The sequence below is a fragment of the Diceros bicornis genome, chromosome 3, assembly GCF_020826845.1.
Source record: "Diceros bicornis minor isolate mBicDic1 chromosome 3, mDicBic1.mat.cur, whole genome shotgun sequence".
Lineage (NCBI taxonomy): Eukaryota > Metazoa > Chordata > Mammalia > Perissodactyla > Rhinocerotidae > Diceros > Diceros bicornis.
The window spans coordinates 30,424,441-30,448,331 of record NC_080742.1 but is presented as its reverse complement, the minus strand read 5'-3'; the positions used below and the strand labels follow the sequence as shown (position 1 = coordinate 30,448,331).

The window sequence follows — 23,891 nt, the reverse complement described above, 5'->3', positions numbered from 1 at the left end:
TTACCATTTTCATGGAATATCTTTTTCCATCCCTTCACTTTCAGTGTATGTGTGTCCTTAAATCTAAAGCAAGTTTCTTGTAGGCAGCGTGTTGTTGGATCTTATTTTTTTATCTATTCAGCCACTCTATGCCTTTTGATTGGAGAATTTAATCCTTTTACATTTAAAGTAATTATTGTTAGGTAAGGATATGCTATTGTCATTTTGTCATTGTTTTCTGGCCATTTTGTAATTCCTTTCTTCCTTTTTTCTTCTCTTACTGTCTTCTTTTGTGATTTGATGATTTTTTTTTTTTTGTAGTGTTATACTTTGGCACCTTTCTATTTACCTTTTTTTTTTTTTTTGGTGAGGAGAACTGCTAGTTTTTCTCTTTTTTTGCTTGAGGAAGACCAGCTGAGCTAACATCTGTGCCTGTCTCCCTCTAATTTGTATATGGGATGCCTCTACAGCATGGCCAATGAGTGGAGCAGGTCTGCACCTGGGATCCGAACCCACGAACCTGGGCCACCGAAATGGAGTGCGTGGAACCCTAACCACTTGACCATGGGGCTGGCCCTATCTCTTTACCTTTTGTATATCTACTACAGGTTTTTGTTTGTTTGTTTGTTTTTTGTGTGAGGAAGATCAGCCCTGAGCTAACATCTGTCACCAATCCTCCTCTTTTTGCTGATGAAGACTGGCCCTGGGCTAACATTCCTGCCCATCTTCCTCTACTTTATGTGGGACGCTGCCACAGCATGGCTTGACAAGTGGTGTGTTGGTCGACACATGGGATCCGAACCCCAGGCCGCCACAGCGGAGCACGTGCGCTTAACCACTATGCCACAGGGCCAGCCCCTACAGGTTTTATATTTGTGGTTACCAGGAGGCTTACATTAATCATCTTACAGATATAACAGTCTATTTTAAGCTGATAACAACTTCCACAAAAACTCTACACTTTAACTTAACTTGTCTCACCACATTCTGTGTTATTAATGTCATAATTTACATCTTTTATATATGGTGTATCTATTAGCACATGATTTTACCTACAGTTATTTTTAATACTTTTGTCTTTTAACTTTTATATCAGAGTTAAAAGTCATTTATGTACCACCATTACAGTATTAAAGTATTATGAATCTGACTATATTCTTACCCTTACAATGTCTTATACTTTAATATTTTTTCATTTTGTTAGCATACTTTCATTACAACTCAAAGAACTCCCTTTAGCTTTTCTTATAAGACAGGTCTAGTAGTGATGAACTTCCACAGCTTTACTTTTGTCTGGGGAAGTCCTTATCTCCTCTTCATTTTTGAAGGACAACTTTTCAGGGTAAAGTACTTATGGTTGACAGTTGTTATCTTTCAGCACTTTAAGTATATCATCTTCCTTTCTCCTGGCCTATAAGGCTTCTGCTAAGAAATCTGTTCATAGCCTTCTAGGGGTTCCCTTGTATGTGAAGAATTCTTTTCCTCTTGCTGCTTTTAAAATTCTCTCTTTGTCTTTGATTTTAGATAGTTTTATTATAATGTGTCTTGGAGAAGATCTTTTTGGGTTGAAACTTTTGGGGAACTTATGAGCTTCATGAACTTGGATGTCCAAATCTCTCCCCAGATCTGGGAAGTTCTCAGCCATTATTTCTTTAAATAAGCCTTCTGTCCTTTTCTTCCTCTCTTCTCCTTCTGGGACTCCAATAATGTATAGATTGCTACTTTTAATGGTATCCCATAATTCATATAGGCTTTATCCACTCTTTTTCATTCTTTTTTCTTTTTGCTCCATTGAATCGAGAATTTTAATTGTCTTGTCTTCAAGTTCACTGATTCTTCTGCATGGATGAGTCTGCTATTGAAGCTCTCTGTTGAAATCTTTAATTCAACCATTGTATTCTGCAATGCTAGGATTTCTGTTTGTTTTTTTTAATGGTTTCTGTTTCTTTGTTAAACTTCTCATTTTGTTCATGCATTATTTTCCTAATTTCATTTAATTGTCTATCTGTATTTTCTTGTACTTCACTAAATTTCTTTAAAAGGATTATTCTGAATTCTTTGTCAGACAGTTCATAGATCTCCATTTCTTTAGGATCATTTATTACAGCTTTATTAGTTTCTTTTTTTGGTGTCATATTTCCTTGATTATTCATGATTCTTGTGTCTTTGCATTGTTATCTGCACATTTGAAGAAATAGGCACCTCTTCGGTCTTTACAGACTCGCTTAGGCAGGGAAAGCCTTTCACCACTTAGCTTGTCCAGAGATTCTGGTGAGCTGTCTGGTAGAGTCTCAGGGTGGGCTTGTTGCTGGAGTCCTCGAGCAGGCAGATATGGTGCCTAGGTCAGCAGGTGGGCTGGCCTGGTGCTTAGGTCCACAGAGGTGGGCTGGCACTTGGGTTGATGGGGTGGTCTTGGCTCCTAAGGTGATGGTGGTGGGCCTGAGACCTGGGTCCATATGGGCAGGCCTAGATCCTGGCACTGCAATGGTCAGCCTGTAGCCTAGGGCCACAGGGGCTGGCCCGGAGCTGGGGTCCTTGGAATTCAGCCTGGTGCTGAGGCAAGCCATGTGCCTGTGTCCTTGGGAGCCAGCTTGGAGGTACAGGCAGGCCGAGAGCCTGGGTCTGCAGGAGCCAATATGGAGTATGGGTCCATAGGGCCCTGCTCAGTGCTGGAGCAAGCAGAGAACCTGAGTTCACAGGAGCTGGCCCTGCACCAGGGTAAGGTGAAAGCCTGGGTCTGCAGGAGACTGCCTGAAGCCTGGGGCCTCAGGGACTGGCCTCACACTGGGGCAGGGCAGGAGTGGGGTCCATGGGAGCCCACCTGAAGGGTGGTCCACAGAGGCTTTGCTATCAGGATAATACTAGCTTCATAAAGTAAATTGGGAAGTAGTCCCTCTTTTACTGTGTTTGGAAGAGATTGTGTAGAATCAGTGATAATTCTTTAAATGTTTGGTAGAATTCTCCAGAGAATCTGTCTGGGCCTAGAGATTTTCTTTTGGGGGAAATTTTTTTTAAATTAAAAATTCAGTTTTCTTTGAAGTTATGAGACTATTTATATGATATATTTCATATTGAGTGAGTTGTGGAAGTTTGTATTTTTTGAGGAATTGGTCCATTTCATTTGAGTTGTCAAAGTTATGTGTGTAAAGTTGTTCATAGTATTCCCTTATTGTCCTTTTGATGTCTACAGGGTTTGAAGTGATATGTTGGATGTGGTTTGGAACCTGTTGGTTAATGGTGTTGAATTCTTCTTTGTTCTCACTAATATTCTGTCTAGTTGTTCTATTAACTTTTGAGAGAAAGATGTTGAAATATCCAGCTATAATTGTAGACTTGTCTAAAACTGAAAAGTTCTATCAGTGTTTGCTTCAAACATTTTGCAACTTTCTTGTTTGGTGCATACACTTTTAAGATTGCTATGTTGTCTTGTTGGATTAACCCTTTTATTATTATATAATACCCCTCTGTCTCTGGTAATTTTCTTTGCTCTGAAGTCTACTTTATCTGATATTAATATAGCTACTCCTGCCCTTACTGATTAATATTTGTGCTATGTACCTTTATTCATACTTTTACTTTCAACCTACCTATATCATTATATTTCAAGCAAGTGTTTTGTGGACAGGATATAGTTGGATCATGTTCTGAATCCATTCTACCAATTCTGTCTTTTAATTTCTGTATTTAGGCCATTTATATTTAATGTAATTATTGATATTTTACGAGTTACCTCTATCAGTTTACTTTTTGTTTCTGTTTGTTCTGTCTGTTTTTCATTTCTCTATCTTATTTTCCTGACTTCCTGTGGGTTACTTGAAAATTTTTTACAATTCCACTTTTATTACAGTGTTTTGGGGTGTACCACTTTGTGTAACTTTTTTTAGTAGTTGCTCTAGATTATATGTACATAACTTACAATAGTCTAATGGTGTTATTTTAGCAGTTTGAGTGAAGTGTAGAAATATTACTTCCTTTTATATCCCCTTACTCTATCCACTTATAATATAATGATCTTAAATATTTTTACTACATACGTTTAGAACCATATCAGACAGAGCTTCAATAATCAAACATAATTTAGAAAACTGAGGAGGAGAAAGTCTATTATATTTACCAATATTTTTGCTTACCACGTTCTTTTTTACTTCCCAAGGTTCCAAGGTTCCTTCTCTTATTATTTCCTTTCTGTTTAGAGAAATTCCTTGAATAATTCCTTTAGGGTAAGTTGCACCATTTTACATTCCCACCAATAGTGCACAAGGATTCTTTCCAATTTCTCCCCAGCCTTACCAATACTTGTTATTTTCTGTGTTTTTTTTTTTATAGTAGTCATCTTGATGGTTGTGAAATGATATATCATTGCGGTTTTGGTTTGCAATTCTCTAATGATTAGTGATGTTGAGCATCTTTTCATGTTCTTGTTGGTCATTTGTAGATCATCTTTGAAGAAATGTCTGTTCAAGTCCTTTGCCCATTTTTTGATTGGGTTGTTTGTTTTGTTGTTGTTGTTGAGTTGTGGGAGTTTTTTATATGTATTCTGGATATTAAGTCATAATATGATTTTCAAATATTTTCTTCCATTCCATAGCTTGCTTTTTCATTCTGTTAATTGTGTCCTTTGATGCACAATTTTTAAGTTTGATATAGTCCCACAAAATGGGATTACTTTAAATATTAGTAAACCTAAAGCAATTTCCCCCCCTCAACTCTTTTTTTTCCTCCCCAGCTTAAGTTTGAGCTTTGTAATCTCTATAGGAAAAATTACTGAAAGAAACTTCATCTAATTAACTTTTTTTTAGAAAGCATTAAGTCCTCTAAGTTTCTGATAGTTGTAGTATTGTAGAGGAGTACAGTTTCCACCAATTTTACATATCTTTGCCTATTTTTATATTAATGTAGCTGTAAGGTATGTTTTTTATTCACTTTCTATGCATATAGGAGTTACTAACCAAAAAAATAATAGTTTTAACCTTAGACCATCACTCTGGCATCTCTATGTCTGGAAGGGAGGGTAAATCCTAATCTTAAATTTGTATCTATCACTGGGAGGCAATATTCCTGTGTATTATTTCATGGAAGTGGGCCTATATAGGCTGTTTGCCACAATTCCCCAGGCTTATCTCCTCTGTTATTTTGATTTTTCCCATGATGGAGTCATTGGAATGGCTTATATTTTGGGAGCCACTTTTGGATAGTACTTAAAGCTGACTATTATTATTTGGACTTTATTTTTTCTAACCATTGCTATGTTTCTATAACCCAGATTGCCGTTAATTTTCCAGATAGTAGTCTGCACATTTGCAGACCAAAAAGTAATGCCATTTGTTACTGCCTAAGAATCAGCTATTATCAATTATTATATGAAAAATTACTTTCATATAATAGTAGCCTCCAAGTTCACTACCCAGCAAGCTATCACAGAAATCATGGAACAGAATGGCTCACAGACCAATTTAAGATGCTTGAGGCACATGCCTTATTAAATCAATTAAAATACACAACAAAAAGTACAGGGAAAGAGATGGGTAACATATTTTGGATAAGGTACAAGATGGGTAGAAAGATCTCATTACTTGAGTTATGCAAGTTCATATAGCCTCTCTCTCCTGCTCTGCTATATCAGAATTCTCTACTGATTGTGTAATTTTGAGAACCCAGAGTTAAGGTCTGTCTAACTGGGATCAACAGATAGAAGACACCCTGGGTCAGTGACATACACTTGCTTTAATCAGAGAGATGCAGAGGGGCACGTATGCCTGACCACAGCTATGGCTCATCAATTAGCCTGATAAGCTACTCTGGATTTTATTTATGTTTCTTGAGTAGAGGACACAAAGGATCAGAATGGGTGTCACAAAGGGTGACCAATTAAGATCTCAAAAATATCAAGTGTTTCAAGTATGTCTCATGAATATTTAATATCTATTTGGCCCTTCTGTCTCTTCCTAGCTATGTTTAACACTCAGATGCTCTATTTACTTTAGCAACATCTATCATATTTCACAAACTATTTGCTTCTATGCTTAGTTTCATATATCCTCCTTATTTCATACATCTTTCTCTATTTAGTTTTATATATCCTCCTTTGTTTCTCTTATTTTCTATAGCAGAATTGGATATTTTTAAATAATACAAGTAATACATATTATAGCAAACAACTATTAAGATTGGTGAAACAGGGGCCGGTCCGGTGGCGTAGTGATTAAGTTTGTGGGCTCCACTTCAGTGGCCCGGGATTTGCGGGTTTGGATCCCAGGCACAAACCTACGCACTGCTTGTCAAGCCATGCTGTGGCAGGCATCCCACATATAAGTAGAGGAAGATGGGCACGGATGTTAGTCCATGGCCAATCTTCCTCAGCAAACAGAGGAAGATTGGCAATAGATGTTAGCTCAGGGCTAATCTTCCTCACCAAGAAAAAAAAAAAAAGGATGAAACATCTCTTCATATATTGACTGGAAGCATCCCTAAGATACAGTTAGTAAATAAAGCAAGGTGACTAGAATTGTGTATAGTATGTTGCCTTCATGTGGGGGGAAAATGTTATGTATTTGTATTTGGTAGTATTTCTCTAGAAGAATACAGAAGAAACTAGTAATGGTAATTTCCTCTCAGGAGGATAATTACATAGTAGGTATATCCTTTTGAACTTTTTAAATTTTATAAGACACGTATATATTATCTATTGAAGAATTAACTAATTATTTTAAAAATTTACTTATAAAAGTACTAAGTCATTTTTCTTTTTCTATATATAGGTATCAGAATGGCAGTGGAACTGAATCTGCCAAAAAATACAGATGACTGGACAAAAGAGGATGTAAATCGGTGGTTAGAAAGTCATAAAATTGACCAAAAACACAGAGAAATCTTGATTGCACAAGATGTGAGTGGAGCAATTTTGAAGTGGTTAACTAAAAATCACCTTGTTGAGATGGGCATAACACATGGACCAGCTATCCAAATAGAACAGCTATTCAAAGAATTGCAGGCAGCATCCTCTGAAGATTCTCTTCAGACAGGTAAGAAGAAAAAAGGCAGTAAAAATTTTCCTAAAACACAAACTGTGACGCAAGAGGAAAATGGGGAAACTTCAAAGCAAAAACAAAAGGATAAAGAGAAATCAGATACGGCTAATGCCTCTACAAAGAGTACAGTTACTAAAGAATCTAAGTCACTAAAAACTGAGTTCACAGAAGATGAAATAGATGACACAAAGGAAAAGCAGCCATCCATAGAACTAACATGCATCTCATACCCTTTTGATGAATTCAGTGATCCGTATCGTTACAAATTAAATTTTAGTCTACAGCCTGAAACAGGACCACTCAATCTCATTGATCCAATACATGAATTCAAAGCATTCACGAATACAGAAAGAGCCACAGAAGAGGATGTTAAGATGAAATTTAGCAATGAGGTTTTCCGATTTGCTTCAGCTTGTATGAATTCACGTACCAATGGCACCATTCATTTTGGAGTCAAAGACAAGCCCCACGGAAAAATTGTTGGCGTGAAAGTCACCAGTGTGACCAAGGAAACCCTCATTGACCACTTCAATCTGATGATCTGCCAGTATTTTGAAGACCATCAGGTCCAAAAAGCAAAGAAGTGCATTCGAGAGCCAAGATTTGTAGAAGTTTTACTGCCAAACAGTACGCCATCTGATAGATTTGTTATTGAAGTGGATGTCATTCCAAAATACTCTGAATGTGAACATGATTATTTCCAGATTAAAATGCAAAATTACAACAACAAAACATGGACACAAAGTTCAAAATTCTCAGTCTTTGTGCGAGATGGGGCCAGCTCCAAAGACATAGTGAAAAATAATGCAGATTTCAAATCATTTAAATTAGATTTAAAAACACTGGCAGAGTCTAGAAGAGAGGCAGAAGAAAGATACAGAGTAAAAACAAACAAAAAAGAGAGTGAGGGACCAAAGCTCATTAAATTGTTGACAGGAAATCAGGATTTGCTAGATAATTCATCCTATGACTGGTACATTCTTGTAACAAATAAATGCCATCCAAATCAAACAAAACACTTAGATTTCCTACAGGAAATTCAATGGTTTGCTGTGTTGGAGTTTGATCCTGAATCTGAGAGCAAGGGGGTAGTCAAAGCTTACAAAGAAAACCGAGTGGCAAACCTTCACTTTCCAAGTTTATACATGGAGGGGAAAACCACACCAAATGAGAAGATTGCTAGTCTGAATCTTTATCAACAACCCAGCTGGATTTTCTGCAATGGCAGGGTAGACCTTGACAGTGAAAAATATAAACCCCTAGATCCAAGTTCCTGGCAAAGAGAAAAAGCATCTGAAGTCAGGAAACTGATTTCATTTCTTACACAGGAAGACATAATGCCAAGAGGGAAGTTTTTGGTGGTGTTTCTATTACTCTCCTCCGTGGATGACCCAAGAGACCCCCTTATTGAGACCTTCTGTGCTTTCTACCAAGATCTCAAAGGAATGGAAAATATATTGTGTATTTGTGCACACTCACACATATGTCAGGGATGGAAAGATCTACTTGAAGCAAGATTAACAAAACAGCAAGATGAATTATCAAACCAATGTATTTCTGCTTTAAGTCTTGAAGAGATAAATGGCACTATTCTTAAACTAAAATCTGTGACTCAATCTTCAAAGAGATTTTTGCCATCTGTTGGTTCATCTACTGTCCTTCTGAAAAAGGAAGAAGATATCATGACTGCTCTGGAAATTCTCTGTGAAAATGAATGTGAAGGTACACTCTTAGAGAAAGACAAAAATAAATTACTTGAATTCAAGGCATCAAAAGAGGAAGACTTCTATCGAGGTGGTAAAGTATCATGGTGGAACTTCTACTTTTCTTCTGAAAACTATTCTTCATCTTTTGTCAAAAGGGATAAATATGAAAGACTTGAAGCAATGATTCAAAACTGGGCAGATTCTTCTAAACCAACATGTGTCAAAATTATTCATCTATATCATCATCCAGGCTGTGGTGGGACTACCTTGGCTATGCATATTCTCTGGGAACTAAGAAAGAAATTCAGATGTGCTGTGCTGAAAAACAAGACAATGGATTTTTCTGAAATCGGAGAACAAGTGGCTAATTTAATCACCTATGGAGCAACAAACCATCAGGAATACTTACCTGTACTGCTCCTTGTTGACGATTTTGCAGAACAAGAAAATGTCTATCTTCTGCAGGTCTCTATTCAAACAGCTATAGCTAATAAGTACATTCGATATGAGAAACCTCTAGTGATCATCCTAAATTGCATGAGATCACAGAATCCTGAAAAAAGTGCAAAGATTTCAGACAGTATCGCCCTAATACAAAAACTGTCTCCCAAAGAGCAGAGAGCTTTTGAGCTTAAATTGAAAGAAATTGAAGAGCAACATAAAAACTTTAAAGATTTTTATTCCTTCATGATCATGAAAACCAATTTTAATGAAGAGTACATAAAAAATGTCGTCAGGAATATCCTGAAAGGACAAAATATTTCCACCAAGGAAGCAAAGCTCTTTTCTTTTCTAGCTCTTCTTAACTCATATGTGCCTGATACCACCATTTCACTATCACAGTGTGAAAATTTCTTAGGAATCACAAACAAGAAGGTTTTCTGGGGACCAGAAAAACTTGAGGACAAGATGGGCACCTACTCTACAATTCTGATAAGAACAGAGGTGGTGGAATGTGGGAAATACTGTGGAGTGCGCATTATTCACCCTTTGATTGCCATGCGCTCACTGGAAGAATTGAGGATAAGCTATCACTTGGATAAAAGTCAAATTATACTGGATATGCTAACAGAAAATTTGTTCTATGAAACTGGTATAGGAAAAAGCAAGTTTTTAGAAGATATACAAACACTGCTGCTCACAAGACAGCGCAATGAACATGAAGGTGAAACAGGAACTTTGTTTTCCCCTTTCATTGAAGCGTTACATAGAGATGAAGGGAATGTGGCAGTTAAAGATGTATTGCTTGAAGGTATTCATCGGTTCAGCTCAAATGCATTCATTTGCCAAGCGTTAGCAAGACATTTCTACCTTAAAGAGAAGGACTTTAGCAATGCTCTCAAATGGGCAAATGAAGCAAAAAAGAAAGAACCAGACAATTCTTATATCTCAGATACACTGGGCCAAGTCTACAAAAGTAAAATAAGATGGTGGATAGAGGATAATGGAAAAAAACGGAACATTTCAGCTGATAATCTAACTGATCTATTGGATTTAGCAGTACATGCTGCAAATTCATTCAAAGAATCTCAACAGCAAAGTGAAGATAGACAGTATGAAGGGAAGGAAAGGTTTTATCAGACGTCAAAAAGGCGGTATGATACTTACAACTTAGCTGGTTATCACGGAGAGATAGAAGTTGGGCTCTACACAATCCAGATTCTTCAGCTCATTCCTTTTTTTGACTGTAAAAATGAATTGTCTAAAAGAGATATGATCAATTTTATATCAGGAAGTAGTGATATTCCTGGGGATCCAAACAACGAATTTAAATTAGCCCTCAAGAACTTTATTCCCTATTTGACTAATTTGAAATTTTCTTTGAAAAAGTCCTTTGATTTTTTTGATGATTATTTTGTCCTTCTAAAACCCAGGAACAACATTAAGCAAAATGAAGAGGCGAGAACTCGGAGAAAGGTGGCTGGATATTTTAAGAAGTATGCAGATATATTTGGTCCCTCAGTTGAAACACAAAAGAAAGATCTCGGATCAAAGCTTAGTTCCCCACTTCAAGTAGAACTGTGTCGGAGAAGCCTAGAAGTTTTAAAAGCAGACAAGTTTTCTGGGCTCTTGGAAAATCTTATCAAAAATCAAGAAGATGTTATAAGGACCATGGAAGATATAGTGAACAAATATACTTTTCTCTCTGAACAATGCACTGTCAAAATCCAGCCAAAAGAAAAGCAAAATTTCATCTTGGCTAATATCATTCTCTACTGTATTAAACCTACCTCCAAAATAGTGACACCAATTAGAAAACTGAAAGATCACCTTCGAGAAGTCTTGCAACAAACAGGACTGACTTATCGATTTTCAGAACCTTATTTCCTAGCTTCCCTCTTATTCTGGCCAGAAAACCAACAACTAGATCAAGATTCTAAACAAATGGAAAAGTATGCTCGGTCATTGGAAAATTCTTTCAAGGGGCAATATAAACATTTGTTTCGTACAAAGCAGCCAATTGCATATTTTTTTCTTGGGAAAGGTAACAATATGAACAGACTTGTTCACAAAGGAAAAATTGATCAATGCTTTGGAAAGACACCTGATATTAATTCCTTGTGGCAGAGTGGAGATGTATGGAAGGAGAAAAAAGTTCAAGAGCTTTTGCTTCGTTTAAAGGGACGAGCTGAAAATAATTGTTTATACATAGAATATGGAATCAATGAAAATATCACAATACCCATCACACCTGCTTTCTTCGGTCAACTTAGAAGTGGCAGAAGCATAGAGAAAGTGTCTTTTTACTTGGGGTTTTCCATTGGAGGCCCACTTGCTTATGACATTGAGATTATTTAAGAGCCTGATCTCCCTCCAAGAATGTGGTCTCAGTAGCACCTAATTTTTTTTAGACCCAAGATCTATACTTTAAATTGGCAAATTTACAGGTACAGCCCCTGGCTTTTCAGCCCTGTAACACAATATTTGTATTTCCTCTTAAGCATGTTATGAGTCCTACACAGACTGTGGTGAAAAAGGAAAGAGTGAGAGATTTGGAAAGTATCAAATATCTTCTTTGGTTTGGATAACACCATTTATGACAAGATAAGAATATAGATGGAATTAAGAGAGGAGAATGTAATAATTCAGCCACACAGAACCCCACCACTTCTCCCAATTACCCAACCAAGGCATAGATTGAGGAAGATTGTCTACTTTCTTCTCAAATGTGAAAATTTTTCAGAATAGGAAAAAATAGTTATCGTTCCAAGACATTACAATATCTGAGAAACTATTTCACAAAAAAAGTGAAAACCTCTCCAACTGCCAAGCAACATTTATTCTTACCAGGCAGAACAGAAATGCACCATGTAATTGACACTCAAGAGTCTTTCAAAGAAGAGGACCAACCAATTCTCTGAAGGTCATATCCATAGAAGTCAGCAGATCTTACCAAAATAGGCTGGAGAATTAGACTACCTTTTCATGCAGTAGGAGGCAGTTGAGCAAAAGTGAAATTTGTCTCTACAGCTAATGAGCTTATAGACTTACAAACAAGCAAAAATACACCCGAACTCCAAGGTTAATGAACAAAAAGGACTCTTCTGAAAAGACTAATGAGTCCCCCGTCCAGGAGATCCCTACGTACTAGCAAGTATACATACAACCTATATAACCATATGCGTTGAACAAGCACAGTCAGTGAGCTGTAATCAAAATGTAATTTTCTCTAATGAAATTATGGATATGGGCAATTGTCAATGGTTGCCAAAACTGATAAAAAGCTGATAAAGAACTTTATAACAGATGAATCAGACTGTCCTAAATCCTGATCAATATTAACATTGCGGAGAGAGAGCCAGACTTTCTGGCCTGGAAGTGCTGTAGGAGTGCACACATCACCCATGAGATAATTGAACTTGAATCTGATCAAGGCTCTGGATCTTACTTCCAATTTAAAGGAAATACAGATGTTGGATATGTTTCAAAGTAATTACATGTGTGGGGTATGGGGATGGTGAAAGGAGAGTGGAGGGGCAGTATAGCTGAGTTAACAATTGCAGCATGATGAGTGCGTGGGAGTTCATTATACTTTTCTCTCTTCTTTGGACTGTGTTTTTGAAATTTTCTGTTATAAAACATTTGTAAAACAAAAAGTGCAGTTTGTTTGTATCTTCACAATTCCATTCAAATTTTTTCACTGAGGGAGATTTTTCCCTGGCTCCTGCATGAAAGTTCAGCTCCATAACTTATCAGCTTACTCTTGGTTAAAAAAAATGCTGTGACACAGTCTCAATCTACAAATGAGAGTGTCTAGTCACACTTTTCTCTGGGGCCACTTCCCACTCTGTCCCAGATTTCAGTCTACTTTATACAGAACTATCTCTGTTGGAGTCCTCTTGCCTTTCCAGGTGATTCTTTTGAACTCAAATTAGACCAACTTGTATAGGTGCTCTCTCTCCCATGACCTTCCTAGGATGCACGGGAAACACTGATGGATGTTTGTTCTACCATTGGTAGGCGTTGCAGCTAATTTCCAGTCTGGGGAACAGCATGCCCTATAACGTCAGGAGGACACAGGTCAGGCACTCCAAGTGGTCCTCTTCAAGCCCCTCTCTCTCTAGCCTGGAGATGATGTTCTCGTGGTCATTGGGAGAAATTTTGCCGAAAGAACTTTTCCATAAACCCACTCTTTCTCAATGCCAGTGGGGGACAAACTACAGCCTGTGGGCCAAATCCAGCCTGTCTTTTAAATAAAGTTTTGTTGGAACATAGCCATGCTCATTTGTTTAAGTATTGGCTTTGGCTGCTTTTGCACTGCAACAACAGAGTTGAGTCGGTGCAACAGATACCGTAGAGCCCGCAAACCTAAAATATTTACTATCTGGCCTTTTACAGAAAAAGTTTGCCTACCCTTGCTGTATGCTGTCAACTCTTTTATGTCTTTGTTTAAGAACTAATTGTCTAATTGGTTCACGGACATTTACTTTGAAATATGCATTTTTGTTTATCACCTAATTTTGATATCTGATTTCTATCATTTTAGGACTAAAGTTAAAATTTAACAACCTTTTAACACACAAAATCTATTTTTCATCTTATAATAATCCAGGTCCACTTTTCCAAGGAATGGCAGAGTAATAAATGTGTGTGAGTTTTCCTTTTGCAGGTAAAAATATAGCCAAATTATGCTGGATGAATTTGACAAACATTGATCTATCATAATTCTCTTTACCTATTTAGCTTTATATTTTCCTTAGGTCCATGGAATTTGGTCTTCAAAAACAGAAATTTGGAATGTGAGATTTAAATATTAATAATTTACTCTTCCATAGGCCAGCAGTTCTCAATTGAACAGAACCCCCCAAGAGGTCTTTCCAAGTTGTATATTGTATCTCCCAATTCAGATACAGCCTAGAATGAGAAAGTAATCAGAATTTTTAAAAACTGTCCCCTTGAAAATCATTGATTAGATCATTGTAATACAGCAGTTTCCCAACTCAGTGTTCAAAAGAAAATGCTTATCAACACTCCCAAAACAAATGGTGGCCTGAACAAATGAGCTTTGGAAACTGTATGAAATTCTGCTTCCGGCTATTTGGAATGTGGATTAGCAAAAAAGCTCTCAGAAAGTAATACCAAAGGGAAGATCATTTATTAAACAGACTAACTTATTTCTTTTTTTTAATTTTACTTTATTTTCTCACTTATTTTTATAACCCTTGCTCCTCCAAAGGTCTCCCTGCTGCACAACTTGGAACATACTAGAAAAGAGTTCATATGCACTGAAATATTTTATTTTTTCACCTTCTCTATTGTCAAGAATCCCAGCTCCAATTAAAATATGTATACTATTATTCTCTGTTCCTTTCTGTATTTTTAAAACTTAAATATGTATGTACACTATCATCATAATATTGTAGCCAAGTTTCCAATTCTAAGGCAGCTTTTATCTTCTGAGCGCCCTGCGTCACCACTGAAAACATTCCAAGTAAGTCAAAAAGTACATTTCCTTTCATTAGTGGAAGGAGGAAATTGTTCAGTTTGAAATCCAGAAATCTACCTTTTAGCGAGATGCTGTCATCATCTTTTCCTAGTGGCAAGAAATATAGTTTAAGCACATATTTTAGTGATTCACTTAAAATAATAATCTACAAGTGTAAGTACCAGCATAAAGCAGAAGGCACATTCAAAAGGAGTCATTTGAAGAGAGTTTAACAGAGGAAGTATTTACAAAAGTGTAAGTGGGGTGTAGAGATAAAAGCAATACCCGCTTGCTAATTACATCAGGAGAGCCTACTATTCCTAAACTCGAAGGGGTAAGAGAAGAGGACCTGTTAGCAGAACCTTGAGAGGGAGACGAAGAGAGCACACCACATGGAGAAGACTGCCGACCAGGAGCGATAATCTTCAGTAGAGGGATGCAGCCATCCTGAGGCACCTAGCAAGGAGAGAGCCCTGGGAAACACCCTGACCTCACTCCCCTCCTCCCGCCAATCTCCTGCCTGTGCTTCCCATTGGCCCAAATCCAACCAGAAGCCAGAGGACAAGGGATCCCAATGGTACAATCCATAATGGTCAACAGGGTATGGAAAAGAGGAGAGAGTAGAGGGACAAACAAGACAACCAGCACCATGTCCATGAAACCCTTTAATTCCTACAACCATCTCTAATACCTGTTTATGTTTGGAACTTAAATATCATTGACACATCACCTTAAAGAGTAAATTTCTTTCACTACTCCTTAGTGATGACAGTGATATCTAAACTGGTTCTGGTGTTCACCCATTCATCTAATCCTCTTCCTGTTTGTCCATAAAGCAATTGAGGGGCCTTCAAGTGGAATTAGTTAATGGGTACATGCTTGGGAATGGATTTAATTTTGTCTTTGTTTTTAAGTATCATTTCCAACACCTACCTGTTTCCAATTTATAGAAGTTTTGTATGTTGCAGAAGAGCTTCAAGCTCCAAAGGAAAGCCTTTACTTTCAATCATCCCTTGCACCACATGGCATGTTTCCAGACATGTATGAACATGGTATAGAAACTGACTGAGGTGGTCAGTGAGGAGAAAGGTCCTATCTCTTGTATGTCAACTGCCTTTTTTGCACTAATGCTTGCTATTGTTATTGTTGTTGTTTTAAGTTTATAGATAAAGTTTCCCATTCCCTTGAAGATGCTATAACAAAATTCCGAGGTTAACACTTTATCTCCTCTTTTCACTAGGTTAAAAGAAAAACAACTCTGTTAAACCAGGTCCCCCAAGAAACAGATGCCAAGAAAGGATTACACTTGATCTTAGCCAAAAGGTGAAGAAGCAATAAGGAAGGCTTGAAAGTGCAAAGATTTTATTGGGGGGAAAGCCTATAAGAGAAAATGGGGGTGGGGAGGATGGCATCTGGTAAGGCTGAGCCATCAGATTGTGATGCAAGTCTGACCCCAAATGAAGGAGAGAAGGAAGGAAGCTTAGGGAGAAGCACCCTTGACTACTGTGCAATCTAAGGAAGATACAGCAACTCCATCAGGGAGTCCTTGTGATGGTTAGTTTTATGTGTCACTTGGCTAGGCTGCAGTACCCAGATATTTGATCAAAGAGCTCGCTAGATGTTGCTGTGAAGGTATTTTTTTAGATGAGATTAACATTTAAATCAGTAGACTTTGAGTAAAGCAGGTTATCCTCCATAATATGGGTGAGCCTCATCCAATTAGTTGAAGGCCTTAAAAGAGAAAAAAGACTGAAGTCCTCTGAGGAAGAAGGAATTCTGCCTTCAGACTACCTTGAGACCCAAGCTACAACATCAATTCTTCCCTTGGTCTCCAGCCTACTGACCTACCCTGCAGATTTTGGACTTCCCAGCCCCCCAATCACATGAGCCAATTCCTTAAAATAAATCTCTCTCTCTCTCTCTCTCTCTCTCTATATATATATATATATGTATATATATACATACACATACACACACACTGCACCCACACTCTCTATATATGTGTGTATACACTTTTTTATATACACATCCTCTTGGTATTTTTTCTCTGGAGAGCTGTGACTAATACAGTCCTTGAACCAAAAATAAGCCATCGGAGGAGTCTCATATCTCCCAGAAACCAGCCTCGCTTAGTGTCCTTGTTGTGATCAGTCATCGGCTGGGAGAAGCTCGTGGAATTTGCCTTGACGCAAGGGACCAAATGGATTTCAAAGCCCGGCAGCAAGGGGCCTCAGTCAGTTGAGCTCCCTGCAGTTAGAGACCGGCAAAGGGCATTCCCTTGGCTGGCACAAGCATCAAACACAAATAAAACAAAATTAAAACAGTTCCAAGTTCTAGATAAAAATGGAACATGTTTACTAAACTAAGACAATTTGGTCTTTGAATGTCTATGCAAAGAGATGTATTGTGTCTATAACTATCTCTATAGAAAACTCTAAGTGAGCTGAGTGTTTTAAAATTTTTTATCATTAATCCAAAATCATGATACAGGAAAAAAGTAATATAGCTAGTTTATTGGGGAAGAAAGAAGTTGATCTGCACGTAGTTCAGGTTCACTGGCCCATGCTAACGACTAGAAATAGGGTGACAAGGATTATATAAAAGAAGAAAAATTAGCCATTCTCAGAAATGGGCTGTTTACTTCATTCTCATAGTGTGTTCCACGTGGTGTTAGAAATATTCCGCAATCTGAAGTAGGGTTTTAGAATTTCATTGGTTCTATAAACAAATCCAAACACAGGATCAGCAATAGAAAAATAAGCAGAAAGGTAGCAAAATGTTCTTTTAATTTACTTTAGCCTGCATTAAATACTACATCAATAGTTCAAGTATCTTTAGAGCTCATGATAAACCCTGTTGCAGTTCGTGTTCTCCTGAAAACAGTCTCAGACACTTTTAACTGATATGGCCGGTCCCTGAATCTTCATTGTGTTTCTCTCTCCTCTTCTGGGGCATTTGTTTCTTACCAAGCCTTCCAATATGCTAGTCACTTCTGGCTCATCTGACTTGATTAGCGTGATGTCATCAGCATAGGGGATCACAGTGATGTTCTGCAGGATGTCCAGATACGTGTAATTGTATCATGACAGAGTTTACAAGTCCTGGGACAAAACTATGATTGCATACTGGTGTCCATTCTGATCCTTTTTTCTGATAGGGCTAGAATATAAAACATTGGCTAAAACAATGGCCTCATACTATGTACCTGTGGTCATTTTAATCTTCTCTAGCAAAGATGCCGCAACTGTCAAGGTAGTTGCAATTAGGGCTACTATTTGGTTGAGTTTGAGGTAATTTATTGTTTAGAGAGGAGGTCTTATCAACTTCAAGTAATAAGCATAATAGAGACTCACAGTCTCTGACTATAATGCAAGGAAGTTTGAAATGAATAATAAAAATAATTAAATAGAAATGCCCCTATATATTCGGAAATTTAAAAACAAAAAATGACTCACAAGCTAAAGATAAAATCAAAAAGAAAATTTTTAAGTGCTTATAACTGAATAAAAATTAAAACATTACATTTCCAAACTTGTGAGATGCAGCAAAAGTGTTGCATGGAGAGAAATGTATGGCCTTAATTGCTTATTCGAGATAATAAAAAAGAATGAAATTTCATCAATTAGGTATAAGCTTAAGAAGTTAGAAAAAATAGAATAAAGTCAAAAAAATAAAAGATAGATTATAATATTATTAGAATAAAGATCAAAGCAGAAAATAATGATATAGAAAAGAAGAAAACAGAAGAGCTCAATAAAGCACAAACTGGTTCTTCAAAAAAACAAATAAAATAGGCAAATTTCTCACATGACTGATCAAAAACATAATTAAAGATACAACGAAGGAAAAAGAAACAAAATCAAAGTTAAAAAGATAGATTTCCTCTTTTGAGAAGATGGAGTAAACCTACTTTCCCTATTCCTTCCCTAAGTACAAAAGATGGCTCTGAAACATAGAGAAAGGAAGGTAAACTAACTAGAGACCTAGGGATCAAGGAAACAACATGACGACGGGTGTTATCAGCATCTATTGGGAAACCAGAACTGTCACCCTTGTTCAGTAGTAACGCCCCCACTCAATGGAAACTAAGTGGGTTAGCTTGATTTCTATCCCCACCTGGGAGTAATGAGGCAAGGGACACCCCTTCTTTCTGTGACAGAGTGGTATCACAAAAGCAAATTAAAACAGAAGGTTTAAATAAGATTTAGAGCCTCAAACATAATACCCAAAATGTCAAGATTTTCATTAAAAAAATCACTCATCATACCAAGAATCAGGAAAATCTCAACAAGAATGAAAAAATACAATTAATTGATGCCCACACAAAAATGACAGAGAGATTAGAATGCTCTAACAAAGACTTAAAACAGCTATAATTAAAATGCTTTAATAAGGAACTACAAAAACACTTAAAACAAATGAAAAAATAGAAAGTTTCGGCAAAGAAATAGATTGGAATATTAAGAATACCGTCCCATTTACAATTGCAACAAAAAGAATAAAATACCTAGGAATAAACTTAACCAAAGAGGTGAAAGAGCTGTACAAGGAAAACTATAAAACATTGCTGAAAGAAATTGAAGAAGACACAAAAAAATGGAAAGATATTCTGTGCTCTTGGATTGGAAGAATTAACATAGTTAAGATGTCCATACTTCCTAAAGCAATCTATAGATTCAATGCAATCCCTATCAAAGTTCCAACAACATTTTTCACAGAAATAGAACGAAGAATCCTAAAATTTATATGGAACAACAAAAGACCCCGAATAGCTAAAGGAATCCTGAGAAAAAAGAACAAAGCTGGAGGTATCACACTCCCTGATTTCAAAATATACTACAAAGCTATAGTAACCAAAACAGCATGGTACTGGCACAAAAACAGACACACAGATCAATGGAATAGAATCGAAAGCCCAGAAATAAACCCACACGTCTATGGACAGCTAATCTTTGACACAGGAGCCAAGAACATACAATGGGGAAAAGAAAGTCTCTTCAACAAATGGTGTTGGGAAAACTGGATAGTCACATGCAAAAAAATGAAAGTAGACCCTTACCTTACACCATACACAAAAAGTAACTCCAAATGGATTAAAGACTTGAATGTAAGACCTCAAACTATGAAACTTCTAGAAGAAAACATAGGCAGTACACTCTTCGACATCGGTCTTAGCAACATATTTTCAAGCACCATGTCTGACTGGGCAAGAGAAACAATAGAAAAAATAAACAAATGGGACTACATCAAACTAAAAAGCTTCTGCACAGCAAAGGAAACCATGAACAAAATGAAAAGACAACCTAACGATTGGGAGAAGATATTTGCAAACCATACATCTGATAAGGGCTTAATCTCCAAAATATATAAAGAACTCATGCATCTCAACAACAAAAAAACTAACAACCCAATTAAAAAATGGGCAAAAGACCTGAACAGACATTTCTCCAAAGATATACAGATAGCCAATAGACACATGAAAAGATGTTCAAAATCATTAACTATCAGGGAAATGCAAATCAAAACTACGATGAGATATCACCTCACGCCCGTCAGAATGGCTATAATTAACAAGACAGGAAACAACACGTGTTGGAGAGGATGTGGAGAGAAGGGAACTCTCATACACTGCTGGTGGGAGCACAAACTGGTGCAGCCACTATGGAAAACAGTATGGAGATTCCTCAAAAAATCAAGGATAGAACTACCATATGATCCAGCTATTCCACTGCTGGGTATTTATCCAAAGAACTTGAAAACACCAATGCATAAAGATACATGCACCCCTGTGTTCATTGCAGCGTTATTCACAATAGCCAAGACTTGGAAGCAACCTAAGTGCCCATCAAGGGACGAATGCATAAAGAAGATGTGGTATATATACACAATGGAATACTACTCAGCCATAAGAAACGATGAAATCCAGCCATTTGTGACAACATGGATGGACATTGAGGGTATTATGTTAAGCAAAATAAACCAGACAGAGAAAGACAAACACTGCATGATTTCACTCATATGTGTAAGATAAACAAACACATGTATAAAGAGAACAGATTAGTGGTTACTGGAGGGGAAGGGGGCTGGGAGTGGGCAAAAGGTGTAAAAGGGCATATATGTATGGTGATGGATAAAAACTAGACTATTGATGGTGAGCACAATGCAGTCTATACAGAAACTGATATATAATCATGTACACCTGAAATTACACAGTGTTTTAAACCATTAAGACCTCAATAAAGTAATGGAGAAAAAAAAAAAAGCTAAGCAAACCTCAACTGAATAAACCCAAAGACAACCACACCAAGATGTACTATTGTCAAAGATAAGAGCAGAATTCAGTGAAATAGAATTCAGAATAACAATAGAGAAAATCAACTTTTAAGAAGCTGGTAAGTAGAAAAGATAATAAAATTTACAAACCTCTAGCAAGACTGACAAAGGAAAAAAAAGAAAAAAGAAACAAATTACCAATATCAGGAAGGAAACAGGGATATCACTACATATTCTGAAGACATCAAAAGGATAATAAGGGAATACCTTGAACAACTTTACACACATAATTTTGACAACTTAGGTGAAGTTGATCAATTCTTGGAAAAGCACAAACTACTATATCTCATCCAATGTGAAATAAATCATTTGAATAACCCTATAACTCCTGAGGAAATTGAATGTATAATTTTCAAACTCCAAAAAATGAAGTCTCCAGGCCCAGATAGTTTCACTGGAGAATTCTACAAAGCAATTAAAAAAGAATTAACACCAATTCTATACGATCTCTTCCAGAAAATAGAAGAACAATTCCCAACTCATTTTATGAACCTAGAATTACCCTGATGCCAAAACCAAGAGAGTGCCTTCTCTCTTGTAGGGAGAGACCAATATCCCTCATGAAAATAATCACAAAGATCCTTAAAAAAATACAAGCAAATCGAATTTAGCAATATATAAAAGAATTATACACCATCACAAGTGGGGTTTATACCAGGGAATACAAGGCTGATTCAATACTCAAACATCAATCAACTACCATATTAACAGGCTAAAGTACAAAAACCACACAATCATATCAACAGATAGAGAAAAACACGTGACCATATTCAACATCCATATGTGATAAAATCTCATAGAAAACTAAACATAGAAGAGGACTTCCTCAACTTAACAATGAGCATCTACAAAAAAACCCTACAGTTAACGTTATACTTAATGATAAAAGACTGAATGATGTTTCCCTAAGATTGAGAAGAGGCATAGATGTCTGCTCTCATCATTTTTATTCAACTTTGTACTGGAAGTTTGAGCTAATACAATAAGGCAAGAAAGGAAATGAAATCATACGGATCAGAGAGGAAGAAATAAAACTGTCCCCATTTGAAAATGACATCATTTTCTACATACAAAATCCAAGGAATCTACCAAAAAACCCACCTAGCACTAATAAGTGAGTTTAGCAAGGTCACAGGATACAAAATAAACATACAAAAATCAATCGTCTTTCTATATACGAGCAACACATAGACACTAAAATAGAATACCAATACCATTTATAATCTCTAGAAAAAAAGTGAAATACTTAAATGTAAGTCTAACAAAACATATGCACAACCCTTATACTGAAAACTACAAAATGCTGATGAAAGAAACCAAAGATCTAAATAAATACATACCATCTTCATGAATTAGAAGATGCAGCATAGTAAAGGTATCCATTCTCCCCGAATTGATAGATAGTTTTAGTGCGATTTTTATCAAAATCCCAGCAAGACTCTTTGTAGATATAGACAGATTATTGTAAAATGTATACAGAAAGGCAAAGAAAATAGAATAGCTAAAAATTTTTAAAAAGAAGAATAAAATGGAAGGAATCAGCTTACCTGATTTCAAGACTTACACAATTATCAAGACTGTGTGGCAGAGAGAGAGACACATAAACCAATATGACAGAATAGAGAACTTATAAATAGACCTATAAATACGGTCAACTAATTTTTGACAAAGTTGTAAAAGTAATTCAATGAAAGAAGGATAGTCTTTTCAAAGTGCAGGAGCAATTGTACATCTATAGGTCAAAAGTGAACCTAAACCTAAACCTCACACCTTATGCAAAAATTAACTCAAAAATGGATCACAGGCTTAGGTTTAATTATAAAATCTTTTAATTGTATGAAATTATAAAACTTTTAAGAAAAACACAGGGGGGGCCGGCCCCGTGGCATAGCGGTTAAGTGCGCGCGCTCCGCTGCTGGCGACCTGAGTTCAGATCCCAGGCGCACACCCATGCACTGCTTATCAGGCCATGCTGTGGCAGCGTCCCACATAAAGTGGAGGAAGATGGGCACGGATGTTAGCTCAGGGCCGATCTTCCTCACAAAAAAAAAAAAGGAAAAGCAAAACATAGAAGAAAATCTTTGGTATCTAGGGCTAGGCCAAGAATTCTTAAATTTGACACCAAAAGCACCACCCATAAAAAGAAAAATTGATAAACTGAGCTTAAAAAACTTTTGCTCTGTGAAAGATCCTATTGTGAGGATGAAAAGACAAGATACAGAATGAAAGAAAATATTTGAAACCACATATCTGACAAAGGACTAATATCCAGAATATAAACAAACCCTCAAAACTCAACCGTTGAAGAAGAAAAACACCCAATCCAATTAGAAATGGGTAAGGGACATGAAAAGATATTGAGACATTTCATCAAAGAAGACATACAGATGGCAAATAAGCACGTGAAAGGATACTCAACATCACTAGCCATTAGGGACATGCAGACTGGAACCACAATGTGATATCACTACACATTTATCGTGGTGGCTAACATTAAAAAATAGTACCAATACCAAATTTTGGCAGCAAGCAAAGAAACTCAAGCATTGCAGATGGTATATAAAATGATATAGCCACTCTGGAAGATAATTTGTCAATTTCTTAAAAATCTAACCATGCCACTATTATACGATCCAGCATTTGCACAGATGGGCATTTATCCCAGAGAAATGAAAACTTATGTTTACCCAAAAACTTGTACATAAATTTTTAAAACAGCTTTATTCACTATATCCCAAAACTGGAAACAACCCAGATATCCTTCAACAGGTAAATAGCTAAACAAACTATGGAACCTCCATACTATAAAATATTACTCAGCAATAAAATGAAACAAACTATTAATACACTCAACAATTTGGATATATGTTTGGAGAATTGGCCGAGTAGAAAAAAAAATCCAATCCCAAAAGTTTACAT

At 36.7% G+C, this 23,891-nt stretch overlaps 1 protein-coding gene across 2 annotated transcripts in view; it reads left to right on the top strand.

Moving 5' to 3' along the window:
* The window catches only part of SAMD9 (sterile alpha motif domain containing 9), a 28,856-nt gene extending 14,345 nt beyond the window's left edge, over positions 1-14,511 (top strand). For both annotated transcript variants that reach the window (XM_058525596.1, XM_058525588.1), the window contains one exon: positions 6,738-14,511. In XM_058525596.1, coding sequence (XP_058381579.1) covers positions 6,746-11,512 — 4,767 coding nt within the window. In that variant the 5' untranslated portion in view covers positions 6,738-6,745 and the 3' untranslated portion in view covers positions 11,513-14,511. The remainder of the gene's footprint in view (positions 1-6,737) is intronic.
* Positions 14,512-23,891: the final 9,380 nt, after the last annotated feature.